Below are 21,961 nucleotides of genomic sequence, written 5' to 3'. Positions count from 1 at the left end.
TGCTGCCTTGTTATTAGCAATGCTTCTTAAGGCCCATTCAACTTCACTCTTCAGGATGTCTGGCTCTAGCTCACTGACCACACCGTCAAATCTATCCCCGATATTATTATCCTTCCTATACAGATCTTCCGTATATTCTTGCCACCTTTTCTTGATCTCTTCTGCTTCTGTTAGGTCCTTGCCATCTTTGTTTTTGATCATACCCATTTTTGCCTGGAATTTACCTCCGATGTTTCTAATTTTCTGGAAGAGGTCTCTTGTCCTTCCTATTCTATTATCTTCTTTCGCTTCCGCACATTGCTTGTTTAAAAATAATTCCTTATCTCTTCCGGCTAACCTCTGGAATTTTGCATTTAATTGGGCATATCTCCCCCTATCACTGTTGCCTTTTGCGTTCCTTCTTTCTTGGGCTGCTTCTAGTGTCTCAGCAGACAGCCGTCTTGCCTTCTTGGTTTTCTTTTTCTTTGGGACGTTTTTTGTTGCCGCCTCCTGAACAATGTTGCGAACTTCGTCCATAGTTCTTCCGGGACCCTATCTACTAAATCTAGTCCCTTAAATCTATTCTTCACCTCCATTGCATATTCATTAGGAATATTAGTGAAGCTCATATCTAACTTATCTGTGGGTCTTCCCTATTCTCTTTAGTCTGATTCTAAATTGTGCAATAAGACGTTCGTGATCTGAATTACAATCAGCTCCAGGTCTTGTTTTTACCGACTGCATAGATGTCTGCCACCTTTGGCTACAAAGGATGTAGTCAATCTGATTTCGGTGTCGACCGTCTGGTGAAGTCCATGCAGTCCATGTATAAAGTCATCATTTCTCCCTTACTCCACCAGAAATAGAATGCAAGATCATCAGGAACAAAACACCATCACATGAACAGTCACATGATCAGTGCTAACAATTTGACATCCCAAACCTGTCTTCTAGCAATATTCCAATTAGCAGCCGTAGAGCGGGAGGGGGGAGATTAGTGAAAAAGAAAAAAGAAAAGGACTGAAAGCCATCATTTTATTTCAAGCTGTTACAAACAGGAAGCACCCAAATAATTTTAACAGTTTTAGAAAATACTTTAACACTTCATAGGCAGCTTTTAGATTGCAGAAATGTTTGCATCTAGACAGTGTTTGAGACAGAATTAATGATAGATAATTACGCTTCAGTCCAAAAGCTTTTATTGTGCTGGGAGTAGATACAAATATATGGCAGTGTCCAATACTGCCCGTGTGCTAGTGGAATGAGAACCTATCGGATTCTGCAGCAATCAGAAATGAGCCAAAATGCTAGTTTCCAGAACAAGGCAGGTCAGTGGAGCATACAGAAGGGCTTGCATTTCTGTTAATTTCCACAGCTGCTGTCACAAGTGCTAGTTCCTGTTGCGCTCACAGAATGTCCCGCTAGCACAACAAAAACAGCAGGAGTTCAGCAGCATTATTGGATGCTGCCCATAGTTTCCATTCTGAACAATGGCATTTTTTAAAGTAAAACTCACCTGAAATTATCTGTGCTTTTACCTAAATACTTAAGTGATTTCTGACATGAATTTTGGATTGACACATATTGTATTGCTCATGAAACGTATTTATGTGACTGGAAAGAAAAATCTATTTTTGCTGCTCAGAATGAGAAATTGTTCCACCAGTTTATTAAAGAATTAGTATGAAAAATAGGGTACAGTAAATAGCATCCATTCCCATTCACATGTCTAGAAAGTAGACAACAGGGAGAAAATTCTGCCTTTCTTTAAAATTAAACAAACCTCTTTTTTCAGATTAAAATGTTCACTTTAGAAGAGACAGATGCTTTGTCAATCAAGGTTGAAATGCAAGTACAGATACCTTCGAAACTAGCATTCCTCCTATTATCTGACTTCACACTCCATGTGCATTGGGCTAAACACTATTCGTAAGCATACTTTTATATTTTTAAGTTGGTGCCAGCTCTCATGATTAGGTTTAAATAGATGTCAGACTAAATGACCAAAGTGACCTGTCAAACGGTTCTCATAATATTAAGTGAATAATGCAATGGGGGTAGCAGTGAAGAAGGTTGAATGCAGTGTGTAAAAGAATAATTTTGAGTTCATATAAAATGTACATTGAACTGGAGGTGGGGGGGTGGATCTTCTGATGAAGGGAATGGATCAAGAAACAGAGCAAGAAGGGAAATGAATACCTGTGAAGTGTTAGCGCATATAGAGAAAGCACTATAGCATTTTGACTAACAACATGTATAGATATCGTTGGTTGGATCCAGTTTTACACTGCATCAAGTATGCTTGTGGAAGTAGACTTTACTGCCCTCTCCTTCCCACAGCAACCCCTCCAGCCCCCTGAAAATGCTACACAGGTCTTGCTGAATGAGGTGAGCTGTGGTGAGGAGGGGGAGATCTGCAAAAATCACGCAGAGGGAACAGAGCTTTTCCTCTCACAGAAGGCAGACTGTAGATCCAACTCTATAGAATTGTTTTCCTACCTCCTGGAATAACTGATAACCTAAGCCAAAAATATGCAAACTTTCAGAGAGAACGTTCTAAGACCATCTGTCATATTCCTTCATCCAAAGATGTGTGTTGTGAGATGTCAGCAGCACCATGTTTTCATGAGTTTTAGACTTACTCCCTAGTAAATGTGTTTAGGATTATAACCCTACAGTGCAATCCTATTTTTTTATCTACTCAGAAGTAAACCCCATTCAGTTCAATGAGGCTTACCTCCAAGTAAGCAGTTTTATTTTGTCCTGTAATGTTTGGCAACAAGTATCCTTAGCTCACAAAAAAAGTGAGTTAGCAAATATCTAAAACTACATGAATCAAGCCAGAAAATAGTTCTGTAAAGATGTGCTGCTCTCTTTCCTTTGGACTCGGAGGTAAAAGTGTTGCATTGATCCAAATACATGTTGCCCTTTCAATTTCAAAATGATTAAGTTTATTCCTGTTTTACTTAGTGCAATATGTTGAAAGGTAAGTTACAGAGCAATTCTACCTGTTGCAGATCTGAAGACAGAAACCACCACATTCAATGCCCTGCTGGGCTCATGCTGGCAGGGTGGAAGTGAAGGAGGAGCAGCTCCCTTCTGTGTCATTCTGGGGTGTGTTTGTTTGAGCTATTTCTCTCTCATTGCAGCCAATGGGAAGGAAACTATTTATACCAGCTGCAGGGCTGGTGTAAATGTCCCTCCATTTTGGAGACTGGGAGGCCTTTGGATTCTGTGGATCCAAAGCCTCTCCTGATCTATCCATGCCTCACCATCTAATCCGCCCTCTTTTGACCTGATACTGGAGCTCTGACTTTAGGGGGTAAGAACTGTGCGAGTTTTTGTAAGGACTGGGAGGGGGAATGAGAGATCAGATCTTCTCTTCTGAGGACAGACCACCCTCTCCACCGTTGGAGGGGGAGATCCAAACAATCCTATGGCCATTGGGACCGCTTCCCAGGGACCATAGGGTTAAAATATTAGGCTGCAATCCTGTACATACTTACTAGGAAGTAAGACCCATTCAACCCAGTGTCACGTACTTTCAAGGAAAGTCATAAGGGAATGCACAGTTAGTAAGGCTGAAAAATGGTAAATATGAACTATCACCTAGAGTTGTTATAGGTACGAGAGCTATATAACTTTACTTTGTTAATACAGCATATTATCATTACCTTAAAGTGCTAGCAGGAAGGCATTTGAAAGTGGAGGAAGGGAGGAAGTCAAGAAAGACATTGAGGCAGAGCTGATTAGGTATGTTTAATAGAAGCAGGTTTAATTAAGCTGGATTAATTGTATACTGAAAAATTAAGTGATGTGCATCAAAAGTCCAACCAGTAAGCAAGTGGCTAGCTTCAACAATTATTTAATCTGAAAGGAAACTGCACATTTCCCACCACAATTAGATTATAAAGAACATGTTCTTTAACTAGTGTTTTATACAATACCTCAGGTACTAAACTTCATTTCTGTTTGCCATATATACTTGCAGAAGTTGTAGGGTGATACAGAATTTGACTGAAGAGGACAAAATATACCACATTACATCCCCATCAATTAATGGGAAAAAGTCCAATGATTTTTTAATTCTTGTGTCTCAAAGAAAACCCTGTAAGACTGGGTAAGTATAGAAACACAGCCCTTCAATGGCAGTTAAATTTAGACATAACTTTATACTATAAAGCAACAATAATTATATTCTATGAGAATTCAGATGAAATAATTGTTTCTTGTAAACTGTGATGCTGGTTGATGACTCAGCAGAAAGCCAAGTAGGTTGGAAATACATGGGGCTGTCTTCATGGGGGATTTTCTGCAGATTGGGAGTGTTTTGAGGTCGTTCACAGCACATAACATTGTGGCCAGTGCGCTGCCAACCAGCAGCTTCCGTCTTGAAAAGCCGCGTTATCTGAAAGTCCTTTTACTCCATTTTTTTTCAGTTAAAGCACACTCGCATTCCTCTGCATTAACTTCTGGGTGTGCCTTTGTGATGTGGCTGTGACCCTGCAGTGATGTGGTCAAGGGGTCGGCCGCCCATTCCCCCTCTCCATTTCCTCACTTCCCTCATTCTCACTGTTATCCCCAGGGAGAGTAATTAGAGTAACTACAGTAACTAGCCTGACTTTGCAACTCATCAAAGCACTGTTGTGCTGTACTTTCCTTTTTGCCAGTGGGAGTGACTAGCCTCCCTTCCCCATTGAGAGCTGTCATTATGTGCTTCTCTGATGTTTGCCTACTGTTGGATTCATTTGCTTCTCTGATGTTGTGTTAATTCTTCTCTCCGATGTTGTGTTACTTAGCTTCTCTGGGCATTTGTCTGATCCTTGCATTACTTAGCTGTGTCTTTGATGTTTGTGTTACTTTTCTTCTTTCATGTTTGCTTTACTTCAGGGCTTAGCTTCCCTGATGCTTGCAGTAAAAACGGCTTGGAAACTACAACTCTGTGACAGTTTGCTGGAATGGGGTGAAATTGGGGTGGTGGGGTGCCCTTGGGGAGCCTTCAGATGCTGGACTGGAGAAGCTGGGATTTTGGCTTAGTCCTGGAAAAGTGAAGGAACAGTGAGCTTATACTCTTTCCTTTGGCATTAAATAAATGTGCCTTAGGGCTTTATCACAGTAGCAATTGGCCGAAGTATCGGGAAGAAGCCTTTCATTGTGAGCAGGGAGAAAGTGCCCAGAGAAAGAGGAAGCGGGTGGAAGCTATAACTCTGACTCAGTTTGCTGGAATGGGACGAACTTGGGGTGGGTGGGCTGCTCTCAGGGGGAGCCTTCAGATGCTGCACTCAAGAATCGGGGAGGTTGGCTTCTTCAGGCAAAAGTGCGCACATTGGGGAAACTGGGGGGGGAGCTCTAACTCTGTGACAGTTGACTGGAATGGAATTGTGAATTAGGTACTCTCCATTCATAATAATGGGAGCCTGAGTAGCAGGGGAGAGCCTAGACAGGGGCGAGAAGCAAGCCCTTCTCATTGGTTGAGCAGAGCAGCCCCTGCCAGTTTGATGATGTTCAGTTCTACTCCCCCCACCAAAAAAGTATGTTATTTCAAGTGCTATGTGACCTGTGAAAACTGGATTTTAAAGGTACGGTACACTCAGCTTTTCTTGCTTTGTGTGTCCCTGATGGACCAAAGCCAATTCCATGTAAATTTGGATAATACTGCAACACACTTCTCATTCCGTTGTCGTGAAGATCTCTTCATGTAGGGTTGGATCCCAAATTGTCTGAGTAGAAGGCTGCTTGGGTAATGTACTTCCCTGTCCCCTTCTCCCCTCTGCAGACTCTCCAAGAGGATATTAGATTAATGGTACTTCTTAATCCTTTTTATCTCTTTGGTCCCATTTTCTATGAGGAACAGAGATTCTACTGAAAGGCTGATTAACCCAGGGAAATCCCACAGCTAACCAGTCTTGCGGCAATTGCTGAATTGACTGTTGGGTCCCTCTATGAACCATTTTTATAGAGATAGTTTACAGAAGGAGTGATTGCTGCCAGTCTGTAAGGATGCTCAGTCTTGAGAGATTCAAGAGCAAATGTATTTGCTGCAGCAGTGGTAGCAACTAAGTGCTTCTGGGAAACGATTCCCCAGGAAAGGCGTGTAGGAATGGAGAGAAGAAAAGAAAAGCAAGAGCAAAGGGGAAGATGGAGAGAATCTCCTTCCTATCTGTACAAATTGTTACGTGTCTTTACTTTTTAAATTGTACTTACTATAACGTGTACTTCATAAGCGACAAAATATAATGACTATCTCTCATTAAGTACAGAGTTAAGGCATGAAACCTTAGTTTAAAGAAAGCACTCCCTGCACAAAAAATACAAAACTGAGCAAGTTAGTGTTTTATGACCAACGTGGTAGTCTTAGGGTGCAATCATGTGCATGTTTAGACAGAAAAAAGTCCTACAACTCCCAGCACCCCCCCACCCAGCATGGCTTGCTGGGGAATGCTGGGAGTTGTAGGACTTCTTTCTATCTAAACATTCATAGGATTGCACCCTTAAACTTAAGCCAGCTTCAAACATGGGAAAATGGCATTTTGGCAGCATAAGTTTTTATTACGGTATGTTGATAGCATTACACTTATGGGGAGGGGGCAGAGTGCTGGGGCACATGCTTTGGATGCATAAGGTCCCAGGTTTGATCTCCAAACAGAGCTGGAAAAACTCCTGCCTGAAATCTTCAAGAGCGGCTGCCAGTCAATGTCAAAAATACTAGGCTTGGTGGACCAGTGGTCTGACCGGTATAAGGCAGCTTCTTATGTTTCTTATTACATTCAGAGACCCTTACATAATAGCTGCGAGATCAGTTGCTCTGACAGCTCCTCCACCTTCTGATCAGAACTACTACAGAAATTCAGGATTCCTGATCTACACGGATGGTAACTCCTCTTTGGTGAGCAGCTTTATAATTAAATAAAAGTATTTAATGTTTTGAAGAAACTGAGGTAAAAGTTTATGTTTCAATAACTGAATGTGTTAACAGTAAAAGAAAAATATATGATTTTTACTCAAGCTTATACCTGAGGAAAGTTACATTGCAAGTATGGTGTGCTGGCAAGGTGGCAGTTATTGTTACCACAAAGAGGTGAAAATGAAGCCAGGTTTCTGTCTTTATATAGGGAAAAGTTGGATCAAAATTGGTCATCGGATTGGGGAATAAGTGAATGTTCTAAGAATGTCTATTGGTCCTAAGGCTACACAGAGGTGGGGTGACAGAGTGATGGCCACACCAAAGCTGATTGGCTGGAGGGTTCTGACTGGAGTGAATATAAGGAGCCTTGGAGAGGCATCCAAGAGCCTGTCTGTCAGGAGGAATCTGGCAGGAGAGTTTGGCTGAGGAAGAGTCATCAGGAGGTGTCTTTGTGGGAGGCTGGGGAGCCTGGCATCAGAGCAGCTACAAAACAGAGCTGAGCTGAGAGCACATGAGGCAGAAGCTGAAGAAGGTCTGGAAGTGGGGAGAGGAAGACTCCTGGAGCAGCCTTCAGAGGAAAGAGCTGAAGCCTGGGTGGGAGCTGGTGGTGGCAGTCTGAGGATAGACCAGCTGCTGGACTAAACCAGGGGAAGCCTGGTGAACAGCCTTAAATGTTCCATAGAATCATAGAATAGTAGAGTTGGGAGGGGCCAACAAGCCATCGAGTCCAACCCCCTGCTCAATACAGGAATCCAAGTCAGAGCATCTCTGACAGATGGCTGTCCAGCCTCGTCTTGAACGCCTCCAGTGTGGGAGAGCCTACCACCTCCCTAGGTAATTGGTTCCATTGTCGTATTGCTCTAACAGTCAGGAATTTTTTCCTGATGTTCAGCCGGAATATGGCTTCCTGTAAAGGAAGCCAGATTCCAGGAGGAAGTCAAACCCTACCAGGGAGAAGACTGCCTTTCAAGCCCTCGCTGCTAGGCCTGGGAGTTAACTGGGGTGGAGCTTGATAGGGCAATTGGCTTAAGATTGGTTAGGGTAGGAACTGGAGCTTCTAACACCTATTTGGTGGTAAAAGTAACTGTATAGAAACCTTGTTTAAAAGTAGTAACAACATTCATAAATAATAAGCTTTCTTGTTTTATTTCTTTTCAAAAAAATACTCTATTTCTTTGTTTACTTTCCTAATACCTCTGATCTGTTTTGTTTCACACCTAATGAACAGCTACTTTAGGGGGAACGGCATATTTTAAATAAAGGGGTGTAGTTTAATGGTGGTAGCAGAAGTGAAGGGACAGATTGCCCCAGTGGTGAGGGGTGATTCTCTACATTTGGTGATAAGGGTGGGATTGCCCTAGTGTACAGGCCCCCACCTCCACAGATATGCTTTAGTTTTTCTCTTTCCCTCCTCCCTCAGCAATATGCAAAGATAACCTGATTCATGACAACAATGCATGTAAATGGGTGTGCATGATTCTGCTTCTCAGCCCAAGGCACATGGGTTGATATACTAACTTTTAAACAATGACGAAATTGGATGTGTGTGTGTGTGTGCGCGTGCGTGTGTGCGTGCGTGCGTGCGTGAGCAGGCAGGGAGGATAGATACAGAGTGGAGGCTTAAATTCAGTTCCTCCTTGCTCCTCACAGAGTTTCCCACATGTTCTGTTTGATTGGAAGCCACATCTATATTGGACACCATCAACAATCTCACCTTGAGCCAAATTTTGTTCTTCCAACATTTAATAGTTCACTATTAAACTAGCATTTGGGATGGGTTAGGGTATTTTTTAAAAAAAAAATTATGGTAAAATTTTATTGTTTTAAATTGTTTTATGGTGGGTTGTACATCGCCCAGAGTGGCTGGGTGACCAGTCAGATGGGCGATTAATAAGTTTAATAAATAAATAAATAAATAAATATCAAGATAATATTAATTAAAAAATTAACTCTCTGGGTTGGATCCAGCATCGATGTTGCATAAGCAGAAGGATATTGCTTGCAGAATCCTTCTAGATCATCTCCTCCCCCCTGCAGATCTGTGCACACCCTATAAATCTGCTCTGGAGGGTTGTGGGATCTTCCAGAGATTTGGAGAACACATGGGGGGCTGCAGAGCAGAGAGAACATGAAAGTCCCATTCTGCAAGCAGTATCCTTCCACTTGCAAAATGCTGACGCTGGATCCAACCGTTCATTATCAAGTATGAACACTAGAAATATACAGCCAAAAAGATGCCTATTCAAAATGGGCAATTAACTCGAAACCACCATGGCAAATACATTTACTTTCTACCATCTTACGGTCCATCCCATACATACCTGAGGCCCCCTGTACCTTTACAAGCTACAAATATAGGAAAGCGTAAAGGTACAATACATATAGCTTTGCACCTGAGAATAGGCTTGGTGACTGCTAAGGTGCCTTGTGTGTGGATGATGTGCCTTTTGGGTGCAGGAATATTTAAATACCCCTCCAACCGGACTCCTCCAGCTTGCATAGTCATACTAGTGCTACCTGCACTTCCTCAGTGGGCTAAATCACTGGCAATTTTCCCCAGGCAATGTGGCACAGATTGAAATTATTTTGCACCCTTATACTGCTGACCAGCAAAAAGTGATATACTAACTTATACATGAATCCCAAGATATGGAGTGGAATATGATTATTTCAGTACTGGTTATTTCAAGAAATGATTTACATTGACCTTCTATATATTTTAAAGGTCTCTTACTTCATCCAAGGTACACATGGCATCATGCCTAATTTTGCTACAAATCTTGCTGGCCAATCAAAGTCCATTGAAGATACAGCTTCTGTGTGTATCCAATTCTTGGAGTCAAAAGAGCTACAAGATGAACTGCATTTAGTTAAGTAATACTGTTTGAAGTGCTTGAAAATCACTAACAGTGCTTTATATCTTGGGCATAAATAATTACTCACACTGATGTTATCAACCTGTTAAATAAACTGCCACCTCATTTTATGACAGGCACAATCTGCCACATCTTCCGCATCTCCATTGAATGACAGATCTTCAATCTCTAAAGTTTCATTGTATTCTTCTGGAGCTCTCAGCTTGTCAATGCAGTACATATTTCATCACATAGTTAAAATGTACTGATTTTTTAAAATTCTCTTTGGCTGTAAGTGGCCATTTCTGTTGTAAAGAATTTGCATATTTCATGATTTATTTCAAGTGACAATTGTATGTACATAAGGGGCCAGTTTGCATGTCACACTAAGCCAAGGTGGGTTGGTTGTTTGCTTGCTAAACCACATTACTCCTGACAAACAATCAGGCACTCTGCAGCTTGCCATGGCTTGTTTCCCCCTTAGGCCTCCTACCTTCTCCCAGTAGTTATCCCATGGGCCTTTGCAGCAGAGCCTCTCTCATAACCTTGTCCCTACAGAGGGAAACATTTCTGGCTTCCCGCCCTGTTCTGATTGCTACCCCTTTTCTGTGCAATTTTTCTATTCACAACCTTTCTAAAAAATATTTTTCGGTGCTTAGAACGTACACAAATGCATTTAGTTTTTTTAGGTTTTATTTTTCTGTTGTTCGCAGGTGTGCAATTGTCTGTTTATTTTGTATTTATTTCATTTCTATACCGCCCAATAACAGAAGCTTTCTAGATGGTTCACAAAAATTACTTTCTTCAGCAGTACAGATCAATATCCCCTCTGTACGTGTTGAAATTCCACTTCTCAATTTTGTCCTCTCACTGTATTGCCTTGAACTGACACTTGTCAGTTTCCTCCCCCTTTCCTTGACCCTGAACTCCAAAAGCAACAGCTGAAGGGACAGCTATTGGTGTGGGTGGGTGTAATTACTGCGGGAGTATGGGTATACTTACTACAAAAATAGGTTTGATTTTTAAATTATTTTTCTGTCGTTCACGCACTTGCAGCTTTTGGTGTTTGCTGTCAAAGGACACACCAAAGTGGAGTATGTACTTTACAAGGAAACTGACAGGGTGACTGTACTGCTGCAGGCTATACGTAGCTATCAAGTGAGTCTGTGCACTTGCAAAGGATCAGAAATATTATAATAAATTACAAACCCACTTGCACACTTCCAAAGCACTGAAAAATAATTAAAAGGTTGTGAACAAGTTATGGACATTCCCAAGTGCCATTTCCATATTGGTGGAGGAGCAGAACATCACTGAGAAAGGAGGCTGGAAGCAGCACTAGTGAGGAGCAGCTAGGCTTTTCATCGCTTTTGCTAGATGGTGCCGTAGCCTGCACCAAGAAGCTGTTGACTTACCACAGTGCTGAGGCACGTCACAACAAGCCACCCTCAAGAACAAGCCATGAGTTCTCAGGGTGGTTTGTGCATGGTTAAAAAACTGTGCTGATTATCCGCAGCAGGCTCAGACAGTAAGCCATGCTGACACAAACAAGACTCACAACCCACTGTGGCTTATTGTGATGTGCAAACTGGGTCAAGGATAGCATACAATTAGGACTGCACGTATATAATGGTTTTCCAACTGCATTGCCCATACATGGAATCTGCTACTGGGCCCAGTTTTTAATATTCTTAGATGAGTGGATGTATTATGGTACATGCCCCAGATCTCCAGTGCTGGACTGCACACGCACACCAACTTATGAAGCTTTCCAAGAGGGTCCAGAAGTACCCTTGCAGACTTGTTTTCCCCTTGTATATCTATCGGGCAGGCCTGTGTGGTGAAAGTTTACCCTTTATTTTATATTCCATTGTGGGAACATAAAAAGCAAGACAAAGGAACACCAAAAGCAGTAAGAAGTTACAGATCCACCTCAGACCCTGGTCAGTGATTCTGCTTAACTGCAATTCTTAATTAATATTCATGTACCATTATTGAGCCTATTCTTACTTCTATTGTATTCTTTAAAATATTTCCACAGAACCTTGTCATGCTAGATTGAAATTTACTTGATGTTTGTAAATGTATATGCTCTGCTTTTCTAAACTGTGTCCAAAAAAAGTGGGATTGTGTTATTTGGCTGAAAATCTAATTTTAAATTTCTAAAAGGGAGGCTTAAAAAAAAAAAATCACAGGCCAGGAAGCTTATTCTATTTTAAACTCTGATACTGTTTTAATGTAGGCACTTGGGCATGTCAACACATTTTTTGGAACAGAGAAGGGGGTAGGAAACCTTTTTTGGGCTTCTGAGCACAATTGACAATTTGAGAAACTGTCTTGGGCACTACCACAACATGGCTTCCATGGGAGGTGTGGCTGCTCCTTATAGCCCTCCTGCTCAGCTCACCAGACAGAAATCCCTTTCTCTTTTCCCTTTTTCTTGATGGCTGAACACTCTGGAGAGGAAAGCATTGGCCTGCAGTCCCCCCCCCCCCCAAATATCTTCATTTCCTAAGAATGTCTCAGAGCTCTATCATGTAGCCCAGAGCTATTTCTGTGAAATGAAGACAGCAGTGGCTGGAGGCCGTCACTTTGCTTCAAAGCAATCCCAGCTGCCGATAAGAAAATGTGTTGTTTTTAAAGCAGGAGGGATAGGTCACTATGGTGGGCTCCAAGAAAGATGTGCGGGGGCACAGTGGTGCTGAAAGGCACCACACTGACTACCCCTGGATTAGAAACCTTTAAAATAGAGGAATTACACAAAGTTAGATCAATTTACGCTTCTACAAGATGCTCATGATGCTTTACAATTCAATAAATAACCTACATTATGTTGTTGATTTTAAATTGTATTTCTGTTGTTGAACTTCCAAGCAATATTTAACTATTTTAAATAAATACATCGGATACCAACAGATTTCACCAGGAGAAAAATGTGCCAGTATAGTGTACTTCTCTAATCGTTTCACTAATCTCTACCCTATATGTCACTGCAGTTTAAGGCACAAGGCCCACCCTCTGGCATCAGTTCAATTTGTTGCAGATAGGATGGTACTGACTGTTTTTTCCAGCTCCATGTTATTTGTTTGCACGATGCTACAAGTGCTGTAAAAGTCAGCTGAAAGGGGTTGTTTTCATGCCTTTGTTGCATGAAAAAATGACTTCAATTTATATTATCTTGAACCTTCCTTATGTTTCTGAAGTTTATGATTATTTGGTCCTTGAATCAGAAGTATATAGTTTAAGGTTTATGAATGCCAGAACAGATATAAACTAAGAAGAGGTAGTGAAAGAACCGGCATTTTGGGAGGTGTAAAGGATTAAGCACTGAATCAGGGAATTTATATTACACGCTCATAGTCAAACTATAATTTAATGCAGTCTATAAAGTAAATTTAATAAAATGTAAATAACATGCCACATTAAACAATTATCCATATTTCATGTGACCAGAAGAGCCAATGGTGACTGCAGCATATCCTTCAAAGTCGTTACATAATTTGTCTCACGCAGGAAGCTGCCTTACGCTGAGCCAGATCCAGGGTTTCAGAGTCTTTCCCACCTGTTCCTGGCAATGCCAGGGATTGACCCTGGGAGCTTCTGTGAACAAGGCATACGCACTACCACAATATGGCCCTTCCCTTTTCTTCAAGCTATGATGTACATCTTGGTGTGATTGATGGCTGTGACTATTTCCCTCTCTTCTGTCATTTCTGTTCCTTTGACGAGAACTGGAATTGCTCAGAGAAGTTCTCCCAGAAGCCACATGGGCAGTGCAGTTCTCACTAGATCAGACAGGCCATATGCTTTGCAACCTGTTACAGTGCCAATAATTTCCAAGACGAAAATGGTAGTTTAAAGGATAAATTTGTGATTATCCAAAAGTCACATAATAGCAGCAGACATAAGTCGGCATAAATGAAACTGTAAACAATAACACTACAAAGAACACAGTTATTCAGAAAATATGAGAACTAGGTGTATATGATTTCATTACCCTGGCTTATTTGGGGGTGGGGAGAGGATGAATTCATCAAGCAGATGATTCAATTAAAAAAAAAAGAATCATTTGCACTAATTTTCTTATGCTGCAAGATAAACTCTGCTACCAACAATGTTTAAACATGGTTTTTGAGTTCTCATCAGCAACTGTTCCAACTTGACTGTATCATTTCTACACACATAGTGAGGACAGCCACCGTGACACTACAAGAGGACTCAATTTATTGTGAGATACTTCCCATCAGAGCACAACTTTTATTGACAAAGGGGGGGTTGACCTAGTCCCCCTCACTTTTGTTTATTGGTATCACTAGCCCTCACAGAGCAACATGTTACTGAGTGACAGGCTGGTTGGTAAGCCCATAATTGCATAGATCACCTTCCTATTCAGAGGCTGCCAGGAGCCACTTGCTGCAATTTCTCCTCCTACAAGACATTTCCTTTCCTCCCCAGGAAGCTTCCATTTAGATTAGGGTTTTATTAAGTGATCATCACCTTGGTGATGAGACCAATGGTGTAGTTACGGCTTCTTATAATTATTATAGCTTTTAGCCATACATTAAGAATAATTATAGATAATCATGCCAAATAGCAGTTGTCAGAAGTTAACAACTTTAGCTATTTTTGGTTTGGGTTTTTGCTGTTTAGGGCTCTCTGGAATTTCTTGATAATCTGCACTCATTCCTTTCAGCCACCGACCAACAGTTACTGCTCCATCTGTAAAACAAAATACATGAGAAATATGAGAAATCAGCTTTCAGTTATGACCTAAATGCATGACCAAATGCTGAGGAACTATGCCATGTAATGCAACAATTCAGTTTAGTCTAGATCAGTATTTGTTACAAAAGTGATTGCATACTGACCTGGTTCACATATAACAGCAGCATTCGGCAGCAAATAGTGGGTTAATTAACTCACGATTACCAGGGATGCGCATCCCGTGCAAGCCGCTTTCAGTTTGCAGCAACAACCTACAAACGCCCTATTTGTAGGTTGTTGGTGTGATGTCTAAGCTCACACTCTGGGTTATTCTTGGGTTACATTAACCGAAGTTAACCCATGGTTTGTTCTTCGGTTAATTTTCGGTTTAACCCATAAATAAGTATCCAAATTATCCAAATTTGGACATCACGCTAACAACCTATGAATGGGGTGTTCCTAGATTATTGCTGCAAACCACACACATGTCCCCTGTAAATTTTGGGTTAATTAATTAATTGACCCATGATTTGCCACTGAATGCCTCTGTTACCTGCAAACAGCCCCAGTATTTTTCATTTTTATCCATAGTCATTTTTATCCAGACCTGTAAGAAAACGAGATGATTTAAAATACCAGGTCAATGTTAACACTTGCTCTTTCGACGTTACATATCAAACCTTCAGTCACTATTTGCAAAGCAAAAATTATCCAATAGGAAAAATTCTGATTTGAGCTAAAGAAAGACCCATTCTTTATTCAGAAATAAGTCTCACTGAATCCAATGGAATTTACTCCTAAGTCTCAAAGAATTTTGAACAAGAATCTCAGACAGTAACAAGTTGCTAGTAAATTCCAAGGCAGTATCACTATGGAAGTGATAGCCCAGTTCTGACATTTTCCACTGCCAACACCAGCAACATAGTATTGTGTTAGTTTCAATTTTCAGCTGCAACATACAACAGTAGATGCACTTGGACCTTATGTAGCCTTAACATCACATGCCCAGTTAATGGCCTGTTTAAAGATGTAGTGTAACTGAGTAGCACATAAGCATGTCAATGAGGTGACAAAAGACCAAGATTCACTAATTATAGAATGATTCATATGTACATAACCAAGCCTTTTGATAAATTCCGGCACCCCCACCTGAGTTTTGATTTTCTGGACAGTCCTTTTTAAAGTGCTCCACAGATCCACAAATCCTGCAAGAACCTCCTATAAAAGATCAAAATACGAAACAAATATGTTGACTACAGTATATGAATAATGTTCATGCATACCTAATGTCAAGTATATAAAGATGGTTTACAATAAAATGCAAGGAAACAAATGTTTATGGTTTTTTGCACACTGTCAAATCAAAGCTACAAGTTTGAAATAACTTCTAGAAGGGTAAACTGTGTTAGTCCTTTAAGGTGCCACAAGACTCTTCATTGTTTTTACTGTAACAGACTAAGGGAGCAATCCTATGCATGTTTAGACAGAAAAAAGGTCCTACAACTCCCAGCATTCCCCAGCCCTAGAGTCCACTTCATCAGACGCATAAAGTGTTGAGAGAGAGAAGAAAAATGGGACCAAATGACAAACACAAAACAGAGTTTTTGACAATTCTATATGAAGTTTAAAACGGGACAGGAACCCACTGTCTCAATCTAAACTGTGTGCCTCTCCACATGGAGAGAAAAGTGGGCAGGTCTTGCCCTGCCCCGTTGACATCATCTGGCCCACTGGCTTGGTCCATGGGGCAATCCAGCCCTTGGACCAAAACAAGTTGCCCACCCCTGCTATATATACTTCACTGGGACTGGGAGTAAGTGCCATTGCATTTAATGGCACTTACTTTTGAGTAGACATGTAAAGATCTATAGGATGTAACCGACTTTCCAGAAAAGGACAGGACAGATTGAAAACTTCCCATGATACAGCAGGTTTTTTGGGAGTCTCTACTGCTTGGAAACAAAAAAGCCATGCTAAACACACACACACACACATCTTCTTTCTGCATATAGACAATATGCAGAAAGGCTCAGTGAATACTTCTCTCCTATATCCCTAAAATTAAATATTGTTGTTTGTCCATATTTTGAAAAGCCTTTATGGAAGTCCGTTTGGCATTTCAGGAAGAACTGATTCTGAATACTAAGATACTAGTGATAAGGGCAGAAATTTATCTGATTCTAAGGTAGAATTTCTCAAAAATAGTGAGATGAGTACAATGTACTCCTTTATAAGGCTCTTTTCACTCAAGGTCTTGAGCTGAGATAGGGGAAGTGTTCTCAGGCGCATCAATTAGCCACTTTTATGAAAAAAAAATTAAGGGGCTTCTTACAAAGAGCTGTACTCACCATCAGCATAGAGTCCTTTAGGATTATCAGGGCATGACCTTGAGAGATGTCCCATCTCACCACAAATAAAGCATTTTGCATATGGAAATTCTCCTGAAAATATTTATTAACGTTCATGTTATGATAGAAATAGCCACATTAAAATGACATCAGACTGCAGTGAGCCACTATCACTATAATCAGGTTAAGTCATTAACATCCTGAAAACTGCTCAAAACGTTCAGAAAGGCAGAAACATTTACCAAGTCCCTCATATAGAGTTGTAATTATCAAACGTACCAAGAGCTGGATCCATTTTTGCTTTGCATTTACTGATTTCATGTTCTGTAGAGCCACAACGGTAACAGATTCCAGTCCCCATATCTTGGCTTTTGAGTACAGCTGGGCAATCTGCAACCCCGTGCCCTGGCTTTCTGCAATGGAAGCACACCTTTGACAATACAAGGTGAATTACTAAGTGAACAGAAAGAGGAATGATGAATGCAAAGCAATCTCTTTTTGCACTAGCCACATTTAAAATTAATCTTACCTCCAAACTAATAAGGGCCAAAAATAGGAACTACACTGGATATTTAGAATAACGTAGCATCAGAGCTTTAGGGCCAAACAGAGGAGACACGTTAAATGTGTCTTTACATTTAACATGCAGGTTTTTAAAAATGCAAATGGCATCAGCTGAGGGGATGATCATTAAAAGGATCAGAGCAGGTCTGGAAGAGGAAATTATCTCTTTCCTCCCTGCTGTGGCCGTGAGAGATCCCTCTTCTGATGTGAGTATTTGCATTGGGAGGATATCCCTCTCTCCAAAGCAAATACCAGCTTTAGAAGAAAGGTTTTGTTCAGGACTGCAACAAGGAAGAAGGTTAAATTCCACTCCCTTTCCATACCTACTCTGATCCCATTAGTGATCATCCCTCAGCTGATGCAATTTGTATTTTTTTAAATAACAATAACAACACTGCACCTTACATGCAAAGACACATTTAACCACACAGTCCAAAGTTAAGATTCCTGAAGTTAAGTGATATGCCACTCCTTTCACCTGGTCTTACATTTAACAATAAGTATTAAGCTAACATATCCAGAGGAAAAAATCCTTGCTTAGTTTCCTTGCACAGTATTGGAGAGAGCAATCCTATGGCCACCAGACACTGTCTAGAGGGCCATAGGATTTTTCAGTTTTTGGAAACTGAGGTGGTCTGACCTCCGTTTCCAGAAGCTGCACTCCCCCACCCCACCCCCATAGCCAGCGCAGTTCATTCCCCGCCACTGCCATCTCCACACTCGTAAAGGGAGCAAGGAGAGGGCAAAAAGGGGATGGGGCCTGGGACCACAGAAGCCACTGTAGACAGCTTCCTCTCAGGTCTCCAGGCCCCTTCCCTCCCATTCCCTGAAGCCATGGCTAGATGCGCAACACATGCAGGGCGGCTGGAACATGGAGGAGAGGATCCCCTCCGTGTTCCATCTGCCCTGCATTGTGTAGGCATCAGCTTCTGAGTTCAGAGGCTGACATCTATCACAATAGAACTGTGCCCTTAAAAAGTAAGTGGCAGCACCTTGGAATTTGATCTTCTCCTCCTAGTCCTAAGCATAACCTGTGGCATTCACAGAACTGCTTTTTAAAGCGATTCCATAAAACTGTATTTGCCCTTGAACCCACATCACAAAAAGTTATCTATGTAACTTTGAGAGAGTAAACCTTGAGTAGGACCTAACGTATGGATTCATCTTCAGAAAAGTGATTGTATTGAAATTGGTTATTCATACTGCCAAAAATATAGGCTCATTAGATAATTTTGCAAAGCGATGCTGAGAATACCAATTGATTTATCATAATCAGCCCCAAATTCTTTACGAATTTTGGAAAGTAGATATTGCTCCAGAATATACATAAGGAATCTAAAATATTATAACATAACAAAACTATTGGATTACAGGTGCCATCTTTCTCTGTAAATGTAACTTAACTCCAAGAGGATTGTAAAGATAAATAAAGTAAGAAGTCTGTCTCCCCCGGCAGTTCATGGCTTGGTTTGCTTTTGAGTTTCATTGTGAGCCATTTGCTCTGTAGACAGCTGCTTCCACAGCTGTCTGGCGATGGCATAAACCAACTCTGCATTTGTATTAGTTATAATGCTCTCTATAGATGAAGAGTGACAGAGATCATATTAACCAAATTATTCTTTAAGAGAAACTTCAATTTCATTTATAAAAACATTACATCCAATTTTATTTTTTATTTTTTTTAATTATCCATCCTGACTCAGATGCATGCGTATGTGGCACTCCACTTGCACTATGAGGGAAAAACAGTAAAAGAAAGAAAAGTAACAGAACAGCATCTTACCATTGTGTTCTTCTTTATTTCCTGCCTCTTCACTCTTCTCTCCTCCCGCCGATTGTCTTTTTTCAAGGCCGTAGCTATTTCTTTCTTTGCTTCATGGCTGTTGGTAGGCACTCCATTATGCAACACCTTTGAGTTCTGTTTTAAATATTCCATAAAACCATTGACATCTTCATTTAGATAGTCTTTTTTCTTCTTATTTTTCTTCTTCCCCTGGCTGGTCTTTAAAGAAAGCCTGTTTGAAGAGCTTTGCTTCTGATTTGTTGCTGAGGTTCCAGCAGCAGCATTTCTCATTTCCTCCCATGGTGTTGCATCCAAAGCCTTCTTGCTGTGGGTGACATTAGCTCGAGCCCATCTTGTCATGACTTCAACCAAATCTTTCTACAAAATTTCAGAAAAAATACTATTAGGTCCATGCAACTGGAATACAGCCATATACAGGTTTGATTAATGTGGTGGGTACGTAAAAACATCAGGGAATTATGAGAACATTCAGACAACTTCAGAGAATTACTACTTGTGACCCAAGGCTAAATAAATGTTTCAATTTATTCAGATACTTGGGATTTTCCCAGTTCTGTACCAGAGTTTTGAGACATGATTTTCTGCCAACACTGTTGCATTTTTCTTTAAAATGTTTGAATTCTGTAACTTTAAAGTAATAGTCTCAGAGTTTCTAAAGTCAGCTTCAGCCTTCCATGAGAATTACCGCATAGAAAACATGTCTTCTTACATCTTGCCTAGAATACACAGTTCCCAAGAACTGGTATCACAGCCTGTTCATAGTTTCCCCTACTGAAACAAAAGGCTATGTCCCACCAATTTCAGATCTGGTAAGTATTTCTGTATTCCTCCTCACCGATCTCAGGACGCAGCTACCTGCAGGCTGGAAAAATAGCTGCATCCAAAATAACTCTAGTACTGGGGTCTCCAATGTGGTGCCCACTGGCACCTCCCTTGTCACCCACCAGACTCCCTCCACCAAAAAATTAAAAACTGGGAGGCTGGAATGCTGCAAAACACCAGCCTCCAGGACCATCTTTATCTCCAAGAATGGCTCTGAGCCACATATGAGTCTTAGAAAATAAAAATGGCAGGAAGCTGCAGCCCAGCCCTTCATTCTAAAGCATGCTCAGCCACCCAGAAAAAAGGAAAAGGTAAGCTGGGGGTGGCAGGGAGTGGGTAGGTGTTTTGCCTGAGGTTTTGGTATGGGTGTGTGTGTGTTCGTGTTTGTCTGAACATCACCATTTTGTCTTCTGTGAAATGGGTATTTTGTCATGCTTTGTGGGTGCAAATATGTGATTTGGCTCAGACCTCACCACTCAGTTTCTGTCCAAGTTCCTTGTCTCTGACCCTCATCAATTTGCCTTCTGTGAAATGGGTGTTGGAGCAGAAAACTGTGGGTTTAAAAGAGCGATTTTGTGTTTCGGAACTCAGACTCCACCTCTGTCTTGTACTTAAATTCCTGAGAAAATTACTTTTATTTTTTGCCTCTGGGAAATGGGTGTTTTGTGACTGGCCACACCCACCATGGCAGCCACTACTGGGTAGTGCCACAGATCTGATCTTTACACCTACAGAGTGAGAAGGCAGGAGAGTGACAGAAGATCATGGCAGTTGTGCCATGCAAGTACAACCCGGCTGCCCACTTTAGGAACAGTGAAAGCTGCGTTATGCACTGTTGGACCATTGGTCTCTAACTCAGTATGGTCTACACCGGGCAGGGCAGAGAGAGAAGTTAGATCAGGACCTACTGGTAGGGATTATTTGCAGTAGATTGGATAGCATTTCTGATTCCCAAACAATAGCAACAACCAAGAGGCTTCTCCACCCCTGTTCTAGTTTGTGGGGAAACCTGGTATGAATCTGTGTGTGAGAGAGAGGACAGCAAGCCCAGTTCTGTTAATGAAAATGAGTATGGCTGAGAATATGGTCAGAGGCACCCTGGTCCTTAACCGTAAGTGTGCAGAAGCCCCTTTGAGCCACCATTTTGCATCTGGCTCTGGTTGGTGGACCTCAAGGTGGAAGTGAAAAACGATGTAGTTCCGTCAAGCCTGACATCTGGTCTAGACAGCCTTCCCCAAACTGGGGACCTCCAGATGTTTTGGGCTTCAACTCCCATCAGCCCCAGCCAGCATAGCCAATGGTCAGGAATGCTGGCAGTTGTAGTCCAAAACATTTGGAGGGCACCGAGGTGGGGGAGACTGGTCTACTCTGGCTGGAAGCAGCTGTGCGGGGCTGGAGACGGGAGCCTTTCCCAGCCCTACCTGGAGGTGCAGAGGACACTTCCGCAGAAACTTTCTCAGCAGCCCCACTACCCCACAGGAGACCAGCCCTTCCAGGGCAGCACCTGGTCAGCAACTGGGCGCCGGGGAGCCCTCCGGAAGCTACTGCCCGACGGGTACCGACCTGACTCTGGCCCTCTGGCTACAGACCCCGCTTCGCCTTTGTCTTCCGCCTCGCTCGTCTGGCGAAAGGGCTCCTCCAGACCACGAGGTCGCCCACCGGCCGCCGACGACGACGGCAAGCACGCCGCAAAGCCGCCAAGCCGCCCGCGCAATAGAAACGCACAGCCTCCGAGGGAGAGAGCGGCGCCGGAAACGTCCGGGTTCCGGGCCGTCGCACTTCCGGGAGGTGGGCGGGGCAGAGCCGTTGCTGCGGGGTAGGGCGCGGGAGGCGCAAAGTTACGCGCGTCACTCGCTGTCATTCGAGACGGCCTGATCCTAAGGAGAGCGAAGGCGCGTTTAATGCATTGAGTTCAACGGGCTGGGAGGAGCCTAATACTGCGTGGGGTGGTCGGTTTGGGGATGGAGCGGGGGGGCGGGGA

General features: G+C 42.0%; 2 protein-coding genes across 2 annotated transcripts in view; one reads left to right on the top strand and one right to left on the bottom strand.

Annotated features, from left to right (window-relative positions):
- Positions 1-9,753, top strand: part of ACOT12 (acyl-CoA thioesterase 12) — a 49,987-nt gene extending 40,234 nt beyond the window's left edge. The window contains 5 exon segments of the mRNA XM_084833568.1: positions 1,775-1,908; positions 3,971-4,099; positions 6,751-6,865; positions 9,609-9,725; positions 9,727-9,753. Coding sequence (XP_084689694.1) covers positions 1,775-1,908; positions 3,971-4,099; positions 6,751-6,865; positions 9,609-9,725; positions 9,727-9,753 — 522 coding nt within the window.
- Positions 9,754-9,925: 172 nt separating this feature from the next.
- Positions 9,926-21,695, bottom strand: ZCCHC9 (zinc finger CCHC-type containing 9). The gene is made up of 6 exons (XM_084833567.1): positions 21,544-21,695; positions 19,138-19,515; positions 17,070-17,220; positions 16,791-16,883; positions 15,592-15,660; positions 9,926-14,457 (listed from the first exon to the last, which is right to left on the bottom strand). The coding sequence occupies exons 2-6, from the start codon at positions 19,495-19,497 to the stop codon at positions 14,339-14,341; spliced, it is 792 nt and encodes a 263-aa protein (XP_084689693.1). The 5' UTR covers positions 19,498-19,515; positions 21,544-21,695; the 3' UTR covers positions 9,926-14,338.
- Between the last annotated feature and the right edge of the window lie 266 nt (positions 21,696-21,961).

This window comes from Heloderma suspectum, chromosome 2, assembly GCF_057233095.1.
Source record: "Heloderma suspectum isolate Gila_16-S chromosome 2, 16-S_ref, whole genome shotgun sequence".
NCBI lineage: Eukaryota > Metazoa > Chordata > Lepidosauria > Squamata > Helodermatidae > Heloderma > Heloderma suspectum.
The sequence above is the reverse complement of the archived record's forward strand: the minus strand, read 5'-3'. Positions and strand labels throughout refer to the sequence as shown.

Excerpts from the sequence above, each read along its gene's own strand:
- ZCCHC9 (XM_084833567.1), bottom strand. The coding sequence starts at position 19,497 with ATGACAAGATGGGCTCGAGCTAATGTCACCCACAGCAAGAAGGCTTTG. Across the intron at positions 17,221-19,137 it reads AAATAAAGAAGAACACAATG|GTGTGCTTCCATTGCAGAAA; the intron begins GTAAGATGCTGT and ends GTATTGTCAAAG. Across the intron at positions 15,661-16,790 it reads TAAAGGACTCTATGCTGATG|GAGGTTCTTGCAGGATTTGT; the intron begins GTGAGTACAGCT and ends GATCTTTTATAG.